The 19,385-nt window shown below is 40.8% G+C and overlaps 1 protein-coding gene across 6 annotated transcripts; it reads right to left on the bottom strand.

Annotated features, from left to right (window-relative positions):
• Positions 1 to 219: 219 nt before the first annotated feature.
• On the bottom strand, positions 220 to 15,554 carry Cbll1 (Cbl proto-oncogene like 1). Of its 6 annotated transcripts, none has more exons than XM_035445166.1 (6): positions 14,911 to 15,061; positions 11,424 to 11,588; positions 7,648 to 7,748; positions 7,252 to 7,335; positions 6,189 to 6,262; positions 220 to 3,725 (listed from the first exon to the last, which is right to left on the bottom strand). In XM_035445166.1, the coding sequence occupies exons 2-6, from the start codon at positions 11,452 to 11,454 to the stop codon at positions 2,690 to 2,692; spliced, it is 1,326 nt and encodes a 441-aa protein (XP_035301057.1). In that variant the 5' UTR covers positions 11,455 to 11,588; positions 14,911 to 15,061; the 3' UTR covers positions 220 to 2,689. The 6 variants fall into 6 exon arrangements, with proteins under 6 accessions (XP_035301057.1, XP_027272783.1, XP_027272784.1 ...); XM_027416982.2 differs by lacking the exon at positions 14,911 to 15,061 and adding an exon at positions 12,911 to 13,380; XM_027416983.2 differs by lacking the exon at positions 14,911 to 15,061 and adding an exon at positions 12,818 to 12,875 and having other exon boundaries at positions 7,648 to 7,745.
• Positions 15,555 to 19,385: the final 3,831 nt, after the last annotated feature.

A 19,385-nucleotide genomic window follows, 5' to 3' on the forward strand; every position in this document is an offset into this window, starting at 1 on the left:
ATATCTGACTAGTATTTACACAATTGTGAATATGTAGCTTTTACAGGAAAAATAAGAGCAGCTCTTTACAATCTTAGAAATGGATCTTTTCCCAAATACTGAAAAGTTCTCCCAAACTCTGACCAAATATGCCAAAGAAATACACCAGCCAACCCTTTGGTTACAGGCATTGCAATCTCCCAAACGTGTCATCATTGGGTTAGAAACTCATCTCAGCAACAGTGTTTATGCTTCCATTTTATTGGTTAAAGAATTGAACTGTCACCTCAGTAGTCTTAAGAGCAATTAATGAAACATACATACACTTAGACTTTGTCCATCATAGATAGCTTCAAAGGCTTCCCTGAAATGCACTGGGATTCACAACTTTTTCCTTAAGAACAGAAACACTTAACAATAATCCTGGGATCTGTCTACCCACCCACCCTCATCCAAACAATTAGCTGATGAATTCAAGTCTAACACTTAACATTTTGTCTATTACAAGACATTCATCTGACCTGCCTCCCAGTATAATGCTTATTAACATAACTGAAATTGTTGTTTAAAGCCTACAAGAATTGTCCTAATGTGGGATTTTTTTCATGATAATGATTTTTTTTTTTTGGTCCAAAATACAGGCGAAGTGGTTTCTTACCACACCCAACACCCCAGTAAATCTTAACACAAGAGCTTCTCCTGAACAGCTAAGAAGCTCTTACATGAATCCGGCTATTGTCTAATTACATGAAACAGAGTTATTAGGATTTTAACAGTAATATTTAAATAGCTCCTAAACGGGTACAAAAAGGAATCAAGTTTGCACCAATCCAAGTACCTACAGTAATATGATAGAAACACTCACCACCATGTCACACTATTTCACTCCCATGCTTCTAATAACAAAAAATTTCTCACTAAAAATAGTGCATGAGCAAACCAGACTCTCAAACTGCTGTATGTGGGGGAAAAAAATCACTTGCTCAAGAAAAACTGCATTAGTTATTTTTGGCCAGCCAAGGCTAAAATGGCGTTTATATTATTTTCTACTTCAGTGCTAAGTTCAGAAATGATTTTGCATCTGATCATCCAACATGAGAATGCTCCTGTACCTGACAGAAAATGGTGAATTACCAATCAATATATTCTTTGTCAAAAACCAATGTTCTAAATTTATATATGACAAACTATCTAATAAATGACACCTGCATACTACACACCATGTTTATATTATGCACCATTTTAAGGGGGAAGAAAAGCTTCACAAGGGTTTAGTCAAGCCAAAGGATATATATAATAATATCCTAAGAATGTTGACTTCTACACAGGAAAGCTGTCTAGACTGAGTGGTCATCCTCAATGGACTGTAACAAGCCCCTATAATGCAAACACTGACTCCAAAGGCACCTTACACGGCACTGAAATTCACAACCTTATTATTACTTTTCTTCTGTCCAATTCAAAATTATCTGGTTGTTTTCACTATTGATTCCATGCTACAATGTTAAAATGCTTTACCAAAAAAAAAAAAAAAAAAAAAAAAAAAAAAGAAAAGAAAGGAAATGATAGTTTTAAAAATTTCAACTTAGAGGAAAAAACTCACCACAGCAATGAAACCTGAGTAAATGCTAGTTTGTGGTTTTACAAGAAAACACCCTTTGCTAATACATTAGTCAAATTCCTCTACAGCACTCAAGTTGCAGTTTATAACCCCATAAACAAGACACAATAAAGCACAGAACCAAACTGCTATGGAGAAATGCAGATTTAAATAAAGCCTAGTCAGCCCTAAATATGGTAGGTAGGTTAACAGTGAACAGTGAACACAGAAGACATTTCATCCAAATAAGACCATTCCAACAACCCTATAAAGTGATATAATAAGTTATATCTATATCACTATTATAATCTTAAGAGATTAAGTGTGACAAATTATGTAACTCTAACCACTCAGGAAAACCACCAGCATCTTATCAGTGGTTTACCTAGAGCCTGGAAAGCCATCATTTTCTTATGATTAGAATGTCTTGGGACATGTCAAACAACTATACCACTATAGGAATTTGGATGTATTTTGGCATTCCTGAGGCAGTCCAAAGACAAAAAGGAAACCAAGTGAAGTGCACTACATAATTAATACCCCTTGAAGTTTCAGTGCCTAAAATGTGAAGTAATTCCCTATCATATAACAGTCTGCCTGATAACAATTTTAGTAGAGTTTTACTTTTAGGACTTTAATTTTGGAAAAATAGTGGTAAAACATAAATGGTTTAAAAAATTACGTGGCTGCACTTAAATTTACATAAAAACAGCATTTTTACAACCACCTTGAAATTTAATCCTTATATATGTTAACAAAATGCATCACAAGAAAAACTAAACATTGGGTTTAATAAAAGCAGTATTTTTGAAAATGGAACAGTGAAAAAATTTCAAATTTTTTACAAATGGTCATTTCTGGGTCAATTTGCCACACCAAAGTAACAGTTGCTAAGATACATTTGTGCTCAACCGAGCCACGTATCTGCACTATAGTATTTGAAAGCAATCCTAAGGTCAAGATTTAAAACTATTTTAAGGGACAAGACTTTGTGTTTTATAGTCACCTCCTGAGAGGTATTTTTTCCTTCCCCCAGCAGTAAAAGGTTAATTAAAAGATTGACTAATTTAATCTTTTTCCTTGTCATATCTTCAGTTCAAAACACTATTATCACTGGTAATATGGTCTGTATCTTGTTTGATCTGGATGATGTGGTCCAGGAAGTGGGGTTTGAGAAGGCGGGCCCTGCATTCGTGGAGGTGGTGGTGGCCCTCGTGGTGCAGGCCATATACCGGGACTCATTCCTCCTGGTTGTGTAAATGGAGGGCTCAGAGTTCCTTGATCTTCAGTAAACTGGGGTAAAGAGTTAGGATTGTAATGGTGAGGGGGGGGTGCAGTTACAGGTGGACCTCCATGTTGAGGTGGGGGGGGTCCTGGAGGAGGATGATTCATATAAGGTGGCATCTGGGCAATCATATGTCCAGGGGGAGGGGTTATTGGTGGTGGAGCAGAGGTCATTGGTGGAGGTGGAGCTTGGCTATACACCAAGTGAGGAGTCCCTGCAGCCTGGGGAGGGTGTGGCATTGGATGGCTTATTGGTGGTGGAGGAGGTGGGGGCGGTGCGTAGTGCTGCTGTGGAGGCATAATATGGTGAGGGTGGGACACCACTGGCTGGCCCTGATAGTCAGGGTGATGGTGAGCAGGTGCTGGGGCAGGAGGTGGCGGTTCTCTAGCACCTGAACTTGAGTCATCCTGAATAGGGACAGTTATTAAATTGCTGTGCTTTCTTGTTGAAATACGAAAGGTTTCCTGACTGACCGAACGAGGTGGAGGTGGAGCCATAGACAATTCTGCTGGAGGAGCACGAATATCCTCATGTGGCTGATTATAGTGCTCATGGGGCACGTGCTGCAAAGGAGGTGGTGGCATCAGGATGTGCTGCTTTGGAGGAATATGGCTCATGTGATGCTTGTCTGGTGGCATGATGAACCGATCGGGGATGTCAGTTGGTGGTGGGGCAATAGGAGGATGAACATTCTCAAGTGAAGCACGGGTAACAGGCTTTCCAGCTCTCATATGGCGATGGTTGATGTGAGCTTGTAAGTCTCTCTGAGACAGGTATGTTCTCTTGCAACCTTGAACAATGCTACACATGAAGAGAGAACCTCGTGTACACTGCTCAATCCGCTGCACAGGATCACTACAGCTGAACAGGAAGGGAAAAGTTGATTAAAAACAGAATACAAAAGAGCACATTTATTTTTACCTTTTGCTTTCTTTAAAAAATGTTACATGTTGGGCTGGAGAGATGGCTCAGTGGTTAAGATCACTAACTGTCCTTCCAAAGGACTTTGATTCAATTCCCAGCACCTACATGGCAGCTAACAACTGTCTGTAACTCCAAGATCTGACACCCTCACACAGACATACATGCATGCAGAATGCCAATATACATAAAATAAGTAAATTATCTTTTAAAAAAGTTACAAATTGCCAGGCATTGGTGGCACACACCTTTAATCCCACAGCACTCGGGAGGCAGAGGCAGGCGGATGGATCTCTTAGTTCAAGACCAGCTTGGTCTAAAAGAGATAGTTCCAGGACAGCCTCCACACCCACAGAGAAACCCTGTCTTGAAACCCCACCCCCCAAAAAGTTACATAGCTGCAAAAACTAAAAGAGTATTTAATTACTGTTAGTGAATCTTTAATCTTTTCCATTTGTCTCACTCACTAATCATTAGCATTTCTACCAACCTGAGATATTTTTACCTTAGAACTGTGAATTATACCACCATGGTTGGTTTTAAGAGAATGTTTTAAGAGACCTTCTGTTTCCCAAAACTTAGAACTCACTAATTTTCTCTAGCTACACTATGATCTGTATCCAAGAATGGTAAGGGATCTGCCAAGTTCAGTTGTCTCTTTGCCCACCTCACTGTAGAGCTAGTGCTTTTGAAGCTAGTGTGTTTCTCCTTTGGGACCATTGTGCACATTTCTTGCTTTTCCACATCTAACTCACTATACACCCAGAAACATCTCCATGTAAAATAGGTTAAGGTCTTGTCTTTTGAAATATATTACTTAAAAGCAGTAATATATACTACCTATACTAATTCTGGTTGCTAGCTTTACTTCCTGAACTGGGACTGAACAGGCTTCTCTCTAGATAGCTAAGGACTACATTAAGTGAGGTGCATACTGGAAGACAGTTACCTGAAAACTAAATCCTGCTTTTAAATATTAATATTAATATTAATATTAGAATATAGAAAAGAGAAAACCTTTTAAAGTTCATTATAGGTAGTGTTTTATCACATTTTAGTCCTTTATCTTAATGGAACAAGCACATTGCTAGATAACTTTAAAGTGAACGTACACTGGCTGGGAAATAGGCATTAGAGAAAACACCCACCAACGACTATAATACATACTTCCAATTTCACAGTCTTCTGAATTATAAGTCTATGGAACTATTCTTTTAACACGGTATATAGTTTATAATCTGTAACTTTAAAAACCCAGCAAAATATGCTAAGAAACTCAGTTGTCATTGGGTAATAACAAATCATCCCTTATTACCTAGCAATGTCCATACACTACACCATAAGGGGAAAAATCTTTCATTATAGTTGTTTATATCTTTATCAGCAACCGACACAATGCTTGGGGTACTTTCAAGTGTGGGTTTAGAGACAAACTGAGAAGCTGCAAGCTAATCCAACAAGTTTCACTCCATTTTTCTCAAGGCTTCCTTATCAGGGGTTCTAAATTAACATAAATTCCATTTTATTCTAGAGCCAACCCAAAATAGACATCGTGATGCGTAACTCTGAGTCTATCATGTTATATCACTTAAAACATACCTGTTTTGTTATAGTAAGAACTTATATAGGCATAGTGTTTATTATATACCAGATTCTACTGTTCCATCTAATCTTAAATATAACACACCTAGTGGGCTTACAGATGTAAAACCCAGCTTACATCACATAGCTAATAAATAGCAAAACAGAGACTTGAACTCAAGGATTCCAACCCTGGGGCCAGTGAGACAGCTCAGCAGGTATATAGTGCTTGTTATGCAAGCCTGCTAATCCAAGTTCTACCTCAGAACATATGTAAAGTTGAAAGAAGAGAGCTTAGTCCACAAAGTGGCCTTCTGACCCCTACACACATGCTCACACTGCCACACATTATTCACATACAATTAGTAATTTATTTATTTATTTGGTTTTTCGAGATAGGGTTTCTCTGTGTAGCTTTGGAGCCTATCCTGGTACTCACTCTAGAGACCAGGCTGGCCTCGAACTCACAGAGATCCACCTGCCTCTGCCTCTGGAGTGCTGGGATTAAAGGTGTGTGTCACCACCACCCAGCAAAGACACTGTTCTTAATCACCAACCATACTTTACTTGGTTCCGTATTCCATTCAAACAAACAAAACAATGGTTCTTGTTTCCAACACCATTCCTATGGTGCCAAAGAGAGTTTATCATTTTAGCTACTCTGAATAGCTAACAATGGTTAGCTCTATTTGCAGAGAAGGCTAAGACAACTCAGCCAGCAGCACATTTGCATCCTTGTCTATTTCCATCACTCATAACCTTCAAACCCAGCTTGCTTATAAACCACTACTATTAGATAATCTAAAGATGACCACATCTTACCCTGGGCACATCTTATCTCCCTTTTTTTCATGTAAAATAGCACAGTCATAGCAAAAGACATGCTTGCATGGAATCTGTGGACAAAAAAATACTATAGTTAGCATCCTAGAACAATTTAGAATATTTCAGTAACAGAACAGACAGAAAGCACACAGAACAATTTAGAATATTTCAGTAACAGAACAGACAGAAAGCACACAGGAATTATTTAAATGAGAACTTATGACTATACACCAGTAGCAGCTAACATTTATTTATTTGTTTGTTTGTTTGACTGATTGATATTTTCCCCCCTGAGGCAGGGTTCCTCTGCGTAGCCCTGACTGTCCTGGATCTCACTCTGGAAACCAGGCCAGCCTCAAACTCAGAGATCTGCTTGCCTCTGCCTCCTGAGTGCTCAAATTAAAGGTGTGCACAAGTTTTTGAAAATGTTTTGAAAACTCTGGCTCTTTTCCCAATAAATCTATGTACATCTGCTAATGCTTTGCTTTTCATTTTTGGAGACAGGATTTCAGGTGTACTTCAGGTTGGCCTTAAGCTCTGATGTACCTGAGGCAGGCCTTGATCTAATGATCCCTCTGCCTCAACCTTCAGAGTACTAGGATAACCAGATTGCCTGGCACCTGCTTCTATTCTCAGATAGGTATGTGAACCCATCAATGTTGAAAAGAACACTAAATGTGCTTTATCTTACTGTGTTTCTCCTGAAACTATTCCAAAAGAGTAAAGAATAAGTATGTTAAATTCATAGTATTATAAAACTTTCCTTAGCTTCTTTGTGCATACTATGTTTTAAAATTAGTTATACAAAATAATAAGCTTGCCGGGTGTTGGTGGCGCACACCTTTAATCCCAGCACTCGGGAGGCAGAGGCAGGCGGATCTCTGTGAGTTCGAGGCCAGTCTGGTCTCCAGAGCGAGTGCCAGGATAGGCTCTAAAGCTACACAGAGAAACCCTGTCTCGAAAAAACCAAAAAGAAAAAAAAAAGTAAGCTCTATTTCAGAATCCGACTTCTACAGAGAGGTGTGGATCATCTACAAAACTACACTTTCTCTGTACTTACCATTCTCCCATAGACTTTAATAGGCAATCCACATTTGTCACAGAAATGAACTGGAGTATCATCCTTTTCACCTAAGATGTTTATCTGTTAAAATGATAATTAAAATTTTCTCTTTAAGCAATTCTGAAAATTGTACTTATCAATTCACACAGTGAAATGGTTGGAATTCTATAACAGTTGTTACTACAAACAGAAATAAAAGCTGCTTAGTATAACTCCGTTTGCTTATTCTCCTTAAATAGTGGTAGTTGATTTTACTTGGTTTATTGAAAAATTACCTCAAATTATTTTGGAAGATATAGAAACAAGCAAGTGAACTTATGTGTGTGCTAAGTTATAGACATACTAAAAATTTATATCAGTACTTAATACTTATTTTTTTATTTTTAGTTATACCTTAAAATCCCAAAAAAGATGTCCTGGAAATCTTCGCTGATTTCCAAAGAGTTCGCCTCCTTTACAGTCATACCGTTGTTCTTCATTATAATCAAATCCTTCTGAGAAAAAAAGTTATATTACACTTTGCAACTTCAAATTTCATTGTTAAAGTAATATTTACATGACAAAATAGACCTATTTACCGAAAAATGTTTCTGATGACTTTCAAAGATCTAAGAACATGAAATCAAAACTAGTTTACAATGCCAACTGAGCCTGGTGATCATCTAGTCCATCTGTAGGACTTTACAGAGGATGATGTGCAGTGTATATTGAAACCACCATATAAGCGTCTTACTCAATGCTCTCATCAACTCCACACACGTCTCTATTATAAAACCTTGCCATTAAGTTTATTGCCCAAATTTTAAAGTACTATCATCATCTATTCTAAAGCACCTACAAAAGTGGTATTAAGCCACAAGAGACTGATCTGATTGCCAAAGGATTAAATAAATTCTACAGGCTTTTTATGACTGCCCCTCAAAGAGGGAATAGTTTCAGAAATAACAGATGAAAAGAATACACTTGATCCTTTTAGCTAAAGCCTCTCCCTAGTCAACAACCCAGACTGCAAGAGGCAAAATACTTACCAGTATCTGGTCATTTACAGCATATATAAATATCATGTAACAGGACACTATGAAGATCAAATGGGCGGAATATTTCTAGTCTAATTGAAAAGTTGACAGCAAGCCTCTAATCTCAAGCAAAACAACACAAACCATGAACAGTCTGATGGGAAGTCCAGGTAGATTCCAATTACCCAAGTAAAGCTAAGAAGACAAAAATACCGCTGGGCAATGGTGGCACACACCTTTAATCTCAGCACTTCGGAGGAAGAGGCAGGTGCATCTCTGAGTTCAAGGCCACCCTGATCTACAGAGCAAGTTCCAGGCCAACTATGGCTACACAGAGAAACCCTGTCTCATAAATAAATAAATAAATAAATAAATAAATAAATAAATAAATAAATAAATAAATCTAAGGTATCAATCAAGGTTTCCTTGGCCTTAGAGCTGGTAAACAGAGTGGCCAAAGCACATACTTTGTGCACAACTACTAATGTGTGCACACACACACACACACACACACAGAAAGTCAAGCCAGTTTTTGTTGTTTTTCAAGTGCTGGGATTAAAGGCATGTACCCGGCTACACTATACTTTTTAACTAATCCCAACAAAACTATATAGTTCAAAGCCATGGCTTTCTTGTGACGAGTGCCCTAAGCTCTTATATGACCCATTTAAGCTTCATAAAAACAGTGGTCATTAAAATTCAAGCTAAAGAAAATCAGCATGCCAAACCCAGAAAATTAATGAGGTCAGTGGTCTAGGGAAACATGGCACACATGACCACTTTTTGGAGTGGCACAAGCTGTTCTCTTATCATTAAGCAGGTATTTACAGTTATCATACTTACACCCAAAACTCCATTTTGATCAATTTTAGAATAAGAAAATATTTTTTAAATTCAAAAACTATCTTTCAGATCAGTTTGCTCTCTTATAAGAGCAATAGTAGGTCCCCTATAAAAGAGGCTGTATGGCTTTGGAATGTGGGTGAAATGCCTAGAGGAAAATGCTGTAGAACAATCTTCGTACATATGGTAAATATGTGTTGTGCTCATTGTTAATATAAAGCTGATTAGCCAATGGCTAGGCAGGATTTTTCATGGCAGAGAGAATGCTGGGAAGAAGGGTAGAGTCAGAGGAGTTGCTGGAAGCAGGACATGCAAGAGAGGTAAAAGCCACAGCCTTAGGACAACACACAGGTCAAAAGAAATGACTTAATTTAAGTAGTAAGAGCAGGTCAGTAATAAACCTGGGCTACTGGTCTAGCTTTTATAATTAATAAGAAGTCTTGCAGTGGTTATTTGGGAATCGCAGTCCCAACAAAAAATTCTGCCTACAGGAAGAAGTACAGAAGGGGGAACTTGGCTTTTTTGCACTTTGATTATACAAAGTATATTATGTGCAGTCAAAAAATAATTGACTAAAGGTCAGCATGGGTGGGGAAGCCTAGATTACAATAGTGCAGCATCTGCCTACGCTGCTGTTCTCAGCCAGCCTTTGTGCATGCTGAGCATGTACTATATCACTGAGCACATCCAAACTCACTACTGTGATTTACAACATTTAACTTCAAATCTACTACCTTAGTATATGAGAGGAAGCTTACAGTAGAATACGTTATAAAACACAATGAAAGCAGTTTGGTTCTGAAGAGAAACAGATCATAAGAACAAAACTTAGGAGTAAGACAAGTCCTCCTAGAACTTGAATATGTGCTAACAGCAAGATTCCATTCTGGAAGGAAAAGACAGATTACCCAGTATTTGGGGAGCTGGTGAACTGTTTGAGTAAAAATTTAAAAAGCAAGACCTCACTTTTAAAAAGATATGGAGATATATATATATATATATCTCCATAAATGCTCTAAAACATGGGATAAACTGTTGCTATAAATGGTCACACAGTGCAAATTTTAGGCTTTCTACGTCACATCAATCTATTCCACTCTGCCATGGTAGTGGGAAGGCAGCCATGGGCAATAACCAAATGAATGGGAACTTTACTTTTTTAAAGGAACCAAATCTGACATGTAGGCCACTTTGCTGACTTCTAATTAAATGGAAAGACAGGAAAGTGAAACAGCAAACTCTAGTTAACAGACTACCTAGAATGTTCAAATTCTTTACAGTAATGTTTTATCCATATTAAATTCAAAAGATAAATGAACTACACAGACATTTAACACTGCCACTTTCACAAAGAACTCAAAAGCTAAGAGATGGGCACCAATCAAAAGTAAGATGATGGAACTGAGGCAAGAAATGGCACCCATCCACTTCAGTTTCTGTCATGGGCACAGTGGCCCCTGCCTATTATCACAGCACTCAGAAGGCTGTGGCAGCAAGACTACTCAAGGTCAAGGATGGAGACCCTGTCTCAAAAAAAAAAAAAAAAAAGTTTAATAGTAAGAAATAACGGTGTGTGTGAGGGTAAACTAACAAACCCTTTCTGAAGAGTAACTGAGCAGGAACTGATAAATTCTAAAATGTACAATCAGGTCTTTAAAAACAACTTCTGGACATCAGTTCTCGTCTTCCTCTTTTACATTAGTTCTAGGGATTGACATAAGTCAACAGGGTTATGTGCCAATTGCCCTCACCCACTAACCTTGCCATCCCTCAAGTCAAGTTACAGTGAAACAAATAGGCAGAAAGAAGTTAAAACACCTTTGTTTGCAACAGGGTCTGGCATCAAACTACAACTGAGCAATCCTCCTGCCTCAGCTTTCTAAGTACTGGCATTTCTGGCATGGGTCACCATAAGTGGCTAAATAACCCCTTCACCCCACCCTAATGTTTTTGTTTTTTTCTAGACAAAGTTTCTGTGTAGCCTTGGAACTAGTTCTGTAGACCAGGCTGACCTCAAACTCAGAGATCCACCTGCCTCTGCCTCCCAAGTGCTGGGTTTAAAGGTGTGTGCCATCATCACCCATCACCATCTTAACAGATACTAGCTTTGGAAAGGATTGTGAAAACAAATTTTACTTTTAATATAATGCTCTCTGCAATATTGATTAGATTCTTTGAAAAGATCATAAGGGGGCTTACAAAGGGAGAAAAAACGGTTAGAAAATAGGTTAAAAATTTTTTAAATAGGTTTAAGTAAATAAAATCAAGTAGATTAACTGGTGCACTCAGATAAAACAATACAACTGTTACCTTCATCACCTGGTGGGACCTTTGCAGGCATCCTAATAGTCCTTTGAGTTCGAGGTGCAGGTTTAACTTTGTTGGCTTGTTTGGAGATGAGTTTTATGGGAATTCTTCTTCGAACATCAAGACCACCCAAGGATCCAGAACTATTAGTGCCTTGTAACTCATTGTCTATAATGAATGGAACAGAAGAAATTGTAATTTCTTTCACTTTTCTTTTTGAAAATTGTTCTACAAATATAAAGATAAAATCAACATCAAACAATAAATTAAAGATCTTGGTTGTGATTTTAAATACCAGACTGACCTACTATTCCTCATTTGGAGTTACCCTTTAAAACAATGCTTTTGGTTACCCTTTGAACATGGAACCCTTTCAGAAGCTGACAAGTTACAGAAGTATTATCTCTTTCTAGAACTTTGAACACTAAAAATTCCCATAGTAATTTACAGAAACATAAACATTTTTAAAGTACAAGAAGGAACTGGAGAGATGGCTCAGCAATTAAAAATACCAGCCACTCTTCCAGAGGACAGGGATTGGCAGCTAATAACTGCCTATAACTCCAGTTTTAGGGAATCTAACACCCTCATATCAATGTACATAAAATTATTAAAAAATAAAATAAAAATGAAAAAAACCTGATACATATTGTAATAGATTCTTAAATATAAAGGAGAAAAAACAAAATTGCCTCTAAATATGTATCTAATTATTAAGCCTGCAAAGTATCCACCCAGTAAACTTAGTAAATTTACATAAAGACAAACAAAATTAGAAATCCAACACTCAATCTGATGGATGTACTTGTTTCCAAGTACATAAAGATATGTAACACAAAATACTCAGCCCGGCGTTGGTGGCACATGCCTTTAATTCCAGCACTCGAGAGGCAGAGGCAGGAGGATCTCTGTGAGTTCGAGACCAGCCTGGTCTACAAGAGCTAGTTCTAGGACAGCCTCCAAAGCCACAGAGAAACCCTGTCTCAAAAAAACAAAAAACAAAACAAAACAAATACTCAATTTTACCTTAAGTGCTTAAAAATAGGAAATACAAATGTAACTTTAAAATTGTAACATTTCAAACACAAATTACTGATCAGAGTTCCTGCAAGAATTACAATCAAGACTTAAAGCCCAAATGTCCACATTACATCCATTAAAGCCAAATGTAATTCAAAATGGGTCTCAATAATTAAACATCTGTCTACTTTCTAGTGTAACAGCAAACTCCTCTTAAAATTTTTCATGAAAAGGGGATTTTACATGAATAGATACAATCTTGAACAAAACAAACACATTTTGATCAACCTTCAAGACTGCACTAAAATTGATAGAATGTCTGTTCATGTATTTCAGCAGTCTTCACTGCATTAGCTCATCCATACAGAAGTACCCACCAGCCATAGACATATGACAGATGATCTTTTTATGTCTGTTCATGTATTTCAGCAGTCTTCACTGTATTAACTCATCCATACAGAAGTACCTACCAGCTATAGACATATGACAGATGATCTTTTTCCCTTGCATGAAAACGAAGCTGTTGCCCTTCGGGTATTAAAAGATTCTTAGTGGTATTACCTTTGTTAATGAAAATAGCACGCTTTATCTGCACTTTTCAACTACCTCACACAACTGAGCTCTCCATTATTTGAACAGCCAGCCTAGCCCTTTTAAGAGCCCAATGTTTCTTTTCTAATAATTTTATTTTTATTTCATGTGCATTTGTGTTTTGCCTGCATGTATGTCTGCGTGAAGGTGTCAGATCCCCTTGAAACTTGAGGCTACCATCTGGGTGCTGGGACCTGAACCCAGGTCTTCTGGAAGTACAGCCAGTGCTCTTAACTCCTGAGCCATCTCTCCAGCCCCGAATGCTGTCACTTGAAGTCTGTGAGGCAAACAGTAGCTTTAAAAAAAACAGCAGTCTCTACAGAGTGACTTCCAGGATAGCCAGGGCTACACAGAGAAAGCCTATCTCAAAAAAAAAAAAAAAAAGAGGGAGGGAGGGAGGGAGGGATTTCTGGAATTGTTTATTTCTGGCAAAATTCTATTTCAATGCTTCCATTTACAAGACCTCTTGACCCTTTGACATTAAAATCATTACTCTGAGAAGCCTATCCAGTCAGGAAATGTCAATTAACTAGCTAACTGGCATTTTCTTGATTTGCCAAAGGCTCTGTGATTCAAATAGTTTTCAAATTTGTATTTGAGTCTTGTGAAAGTTTGAGTCATTCCACTTAGTTTGATTTTTTTCCCTCAAAATGTACAGCAATTAACACTGAAACATTAAGGCGACTGCCTAATAAGTAATTTAAAACCTAGAAAAGCCAATGTTAAGCAGAAAGGATAGCTGGCTGGAAACTCTTTTAAAAAAATCTAGCTAGCTTATAGTGATTATTTTCATGTTAGAATGATTTGTATCTCTCTGGGGGCAACCTTTAATTAATAACTTAGAAACTGGAATTTTTAAAAGACACTCTAATGAGAAACTCAGTTTTTTCTCATTTCTCTCACATACTTCCACACAAACCAATCCACTAGTGGTTGTTGGATTCTCGATCAAAATATTTATTGCAACTGCCCATTGTCTGTGCACAGCCCCAACTCCCCCCCCTCCCCCCGACAGCATTGCTGGGGATTAAACTCAGGACCTGTGCTAGTTAGGTAAGTGCTCTATCACTGAGCTACACTTTGACTAAAGTGAGCCTCCCTCTGGTGATTCCTGTTCTTCCTCTCCTACACCATTCTCCATAGAGGAGCTGGGATTACTTTTAAAATTATTATACTCCTAGTTTTGTGCAATTTCTTTGTAGCCACTTAAAATTAAACCCTTTACCATGATTCTCAAATTCCTGAACGAGGTAACGTGTTCTTTCTCATCTCAACTTGGGCTCTTCCTCTTGCTAACTAGACCGCAGACATCTGCCTTTCTCCACGTCTTATCATTCCAGAAACACTTTTCCCTGGCACTGTCTGAAATTTCTACTCCGTAAGCACCTGTTTTCTTGAAGTACTCACCACACTCTGTAAGCGGTTTTTTTAAAAAGAAACCAACCTCCCTGTCGCTTTTGATAGAATGTATGTATACTCGAAGGCAAGGACACAGTCCTATTGTTTACCAGCCCATCATTCTATCTCCAAGCCTACAAGTATCTGCAAGCAATTATATAATTAAGTAGTTATTTGAAGACTGAGGGCATCTCCATCAATTCTTAAAGAAAAGGCCTTTTCTTCCTGCTTGTCTGTATGTCTGAAACACTCAAAGCCAAATGCACTCATTCAATAACTAAGAAAGAAGACGAAGCTAGCAGAAACAAAGTCTGAAGCCACTATTACTTGGAATACGCGATGGAAATGTCTTGATCTTAATTATTTTTTTGTATATGTCCCCCAAAGATGCAAATGGACCACGGCCGAAGGGTGGGGCATGCTTTGGGTTTAGAAAAGATGCTCCGCTGATCACTTCGAAACCTACATCCGATTCTCTAACCTCTAGTCCGTGAAAACCCAGAGACAACCACCACAGGGAGGAGCACAGCAGAGCAGCAGCTCCCCGAAGTCGGGAGGCAGCAGGAAGTCTCCAACCCCCTCTCGCCCGGCGTCCGGGCGCTTCTACAATTCCCTAAGTGAAGTCCAGCCGGCTATAAGGGCAGCGCAACCGGAATGGGATGGGGGAAAACAAACAAACAAACAACAAACAAACTGGCCCTCTCCCGTTCGCGGCGAGCCTGCGCGGCGCAGTGTCGGGAGAGCGGGCTCGGCGGCACCGCGGCGGGGCAGCCGGTCTCGGGGACCGAGGCACGGCTCCCAAGGGTAGGCCGGGGCAGCAGGCCCAGCCCGCACCGGGCCTGCGAGCTCGCGTCCTCCCCGCCACGGCCCGGCGCCGCGAGGGAAGGGGAGCCCCTATGCCCCCCGGGCGAGCAGTCCCACACGAGCCAAGGGGGCCCGAAACCAGGACCCCCGCTGCCTCCGCCTCCTTACCAGTGTGATCCATGATTCGGCTCGCAGGGCACAGTGGGAGCGGAAGTGAGTCGCTCCGCAGTCGCAGCAAGCGCGTGCGCTCTACCTTCCGGAGCCCAGAGACGGAAGTGCTCTCGGGTCGCTTGCTGGGGCTTCCTTCCCTTGCCGCCGCCACCCGACTCTTACGAGGGAGTCAGGCATAGCCAGAGCTGAGGCAGAAAGAGCGGGGACACGAGGGCTCCCCGGAGGAGGCAGCCTTCGGCTGTATGAGGGACACCTATTGCCGTTGAACGGCAATAGGAAGTAGAGGGAAGAGCGGAGGGGAGGTCAGCCGCTGCCCGCCCCTGAGGCGCGAGGCCTCCTGGGATTTGTAGTCCGCCGATGCCGGCCGGCCCAGAGCGCAGGCTCAGCCGTTGGGCTGGTCCCACCCCGGCGGGCGGAGTAACGGTTTGGAATGCCCCCCGGATCCGCCGCCGGGGGTAGGAAAGTGTAAACACGCGCGCGCTCCGTAGGCGCCCGAGGGGAGCGGAGCCGGCGGCGCTCCTCCGGGGAGGAGGCACGGTCCTCATTGTCTAAGTCGTGCTTTGTCCTGAGGAGCCCCAGGACCCACTCGGCACCCGCGCTTTCCCTGGCTCCGACCGAAGTCTCAGCTGGAGCGCGCGTGCAGTGCCGCGAACCCGAGCTAAGACTGGAGGGAGCGGGGACACGGAACTTGGGTGTGCAGTGCGGACCGGGTGAAGGAAGGAAGGGAGGACCGAGGGATGGGGAGTGGGGATGCGCCGGGGCCTGGCGGAAGGGAGAAGTGAGAGAGGGCAGGCCGGCTGGCCCCGGCCGAGGAAGAGAGAGTTACCATAGCAAGCGGTACCTAGTTCCAGTTCTTGGTCCCTGGGGTCTGTGGTTGCAGTTTTCATCTTGCTCCGCCAAAACAAAAGAAAGTGTCACGGGCGGTTGCCGAGGACCTTCAGGGTTGAGAGCATCCCCACCTGGCAGATTTGGCTCATAGAAGTCTCCTGCCTTCTCCAGCCCTTTGCACTTGCAGCTCTCAGATAGAGAGAGAGGAGCACAATTAGTGGAAAACATCAGTCCCGGAGTCAAGGGACTTGGGCTCTAACGGTAGTCCCTTGGTGACGACATCGTTACCTTGGGTCGTTCACGCTTTCAGTGCCAGAGTGCCTAGCTCAGTAGGACATTATTGTTTTGGCCTCTTTTTAAAAATGTTTTCACGGTACTCAATTCCAAATAAAGAATGTGTAGCATCGTGTCCTGTGTTGTTGCACGTAACGGCTGTGACTAACACTGTCGAAATCATAGTGGTCTTTTCAAAAACTCCAACTCATTGCGGCTTTGTAAACAAGGTTGTAGGTACACTCACAACTAAGGACATTTCTGAGTGTCTATTTTTGTTGTTAGTGTTGTTGTTGTTGTTTTGTTTTGTTTTGTTTTTCGAGACAGGGTTTCTCTGTGTAGCTTTGGAGCCTATCCTGGCACTCGCTCTGGAGACCAGGCTGGCCAGGAACTCACAGAGATCCGTCTGCCTCTGCGTCCCCAGTGCTGGGATTAAAGGCATGCTCCACCAACGCCCGATTTATTGTTCTTAAAATGTAAGTTTCTGTACTAGTGGGTGGTTGTAGGATGCTTTCTGTTGTTGGTATTATTGGGGAATGGAAAAGAGTTAGGTATTTGAAGCTTAACCTTTCTCTGTCGTCGGTATTATTCACGTCAGTGAAGAGTCACTCCAGCTAACAAGCTGAAGGTTTTAGTAGCAACAGGAAAGACTGCCTCATGGCTGGGTAAACAGCTTCTTTATTGTTACACAAAAGGTACCTTTAGCAAATCAATTTCCACATACCAAAACCTTTTATCTGCAATTGTTTGAAGGAACCATTACCTAAGCAATTCTCATTGAAAACTTCTGATTTGCTAGGTACCTCTGAAGACTGTTCTGCATCTCAGATAACCGTCACTATTTTCAAAAGGTTATTTCACAGCCCAGGTGCCATCTCTTTGGAATTCATGTGAAATGAATTCCGCCTTCTGTTAAATCTTTCACTACACTCGGAGAGGTCTCTCAATATAGTGCTGGTGTGTTTTGTTGTTGTTTCTGCTGCTGTTTTTCCTTAACAATTGTCTGATCCAAAAGAAACTGGGGACCATGGGCTAACTGTGGTGACTATTAGCATACCAACACACCTGCTGGCGTCTAGACTTCCTAACATCACAACCACCTGTGGCTCTTCTCACCTCACTCCCTAAGCTTCTCCAGCTCTTGGGCTTCCCTCCCCCAGCTTCTCTTTCCTGTATAACACAGCTATTTCAGCCAAGTTCTCCTTTGGCTCTTTTGTTTTGTTTTGTCTTCCTCTCTTGCCCCTCTTTTCTCTGTGGCTGGGTTCAAACTGTTAGCCATATTTAGTCTACCTCTTTCTCTGTCTGGACTCTTTTCCAGATGCCTCTGGCTGTTTTCTCCCTCATATCTACAACAAAACCCTTCCCCTCAACTTTGGAGGGGCCATGTCCTCACTCTACATATATGATGCTGAAACTGTCACATTGTACAAGAACTTAGAGTTGCCTGAGAGATAGTTTTTATCAAGGAATGTTTTTACCCATGCCACCCCTATCAAACTTTGTTTGACCCCTGGAAAACTCAGGTATCCGGGGTTCCAGGCCACGACCACGGTCATCCCAATCACCAGGCGGATTCGAGAGCTTGCTGCAAACTGCACGAGGCTTTATTGTAATTTAACAAGCTAACCCCATGTTAGCTCGGGTCTTTCACCCACCTGCCATGGCGGTTCGAGCAAAAGACAGCTCGAACCCGCTGCATACCGATCTTGTAGGGCAGCATAAGGGGAGTGTCTAGGGGTTATTTTGAGAGAGAGAGAGAGAGAGAGAGAGAGAGAGAGAGAGAGAGAGAGGTTACTGGGTTGACAGACCTGTGTCTTGTCAGTTTAGCCTTAAAAGAGCTAGCAGAATCTGAAAGGATTTAAATCTCTATAAAGAAGTTGTCAGAGCCCCTTAAAGAAGGGGGGAAAAACTGTATTAGGGTTTTCTTTAGTAACAGAACTTATAGAATTAATCTCAGGGGATTTATTAGAATGACTTATAGGCTGTGGTGCAGCTAATCCAACAATGGCTGGCTGTGAATGAAAAGTCCAGGAATCCAGTAATGATTCAGTACAGTCATAAGCCTTGACATTTCAGCTGGTCATCAATGTATGCTGGAATCCCAAAGAAGTAGACTCTAATGCCAGTCAAAGAATGCTCATGAGGCAAGAGCAAACAGGCAAAGAGCAAAAACTTCATTCTCCCATGTTTTTATATAGGCTTCCAACAGATAATGTCCCTGATAAGAGGTGGGGTTTCTCAGCCCAAAACATCTGAACTAAAGAAAGATAGGTCTTCCTACTTCAAGGATCTGGATTAGATGTGGATCTTCCCACTTCAAATTAAGCAAAAATCTCTCACAGGTGTGCCACTCCATTCTGGGGGTTTTAGTAAATTCCAGAATGTAGTCAAGTTGACAATCAAGAATATTCAACCCCTTGTTACTCCACATGCCCTGCAACACAAACACTGAAATATTGCTCTGAAGAGGGGTGGGGGAGTGGAATGTACTGGCTAAATATATGCCTTACCAGACAGATATGGCAGCCAAGCATAGGAAAACTATAAGGGGTGGGGGGTGAACAGAAAACATTATTTTTCACTAATTATAATATCTCAAGTTGAAAGTAGTTTAAAATATAATACTTGTAGAACAAACACTAGTCATATTAAAGAAAAATGTACTAAATATCATTATATAAATTTGAATAAATTGATATCAGAAAAAGTTTTCATTGTCATTCTTTTGTGTATGTGTGTTTGTCTTTGCTTTTGAATTTTGAGACAGGGTTTTTCTGTGTAACACTCCTGGCTGTCCTGGAACTAGCTTTGTATAACAGGCTGGCCTTGAACTCACTGAGATCTGCCTGCCTCTACCTACCCAGTGCTGGAATTAAAGAC

Source organism: Cricetulus griseus, chromosome 5 (assembly GCF_003668045.3).
Source record: "Cricetulus griseus strain 17A/GY chromosome 5, alternate assembly CriGri-PICRH-1.0, whole genome shotgun sequence".
Taxonomy (NCBI): domain Eukaryota; kingdom Metazoa; phylum Chordata; class Mammalia; order Rodentia; family Cricetidae; genus Cricetulus; species Cricetulus griseus.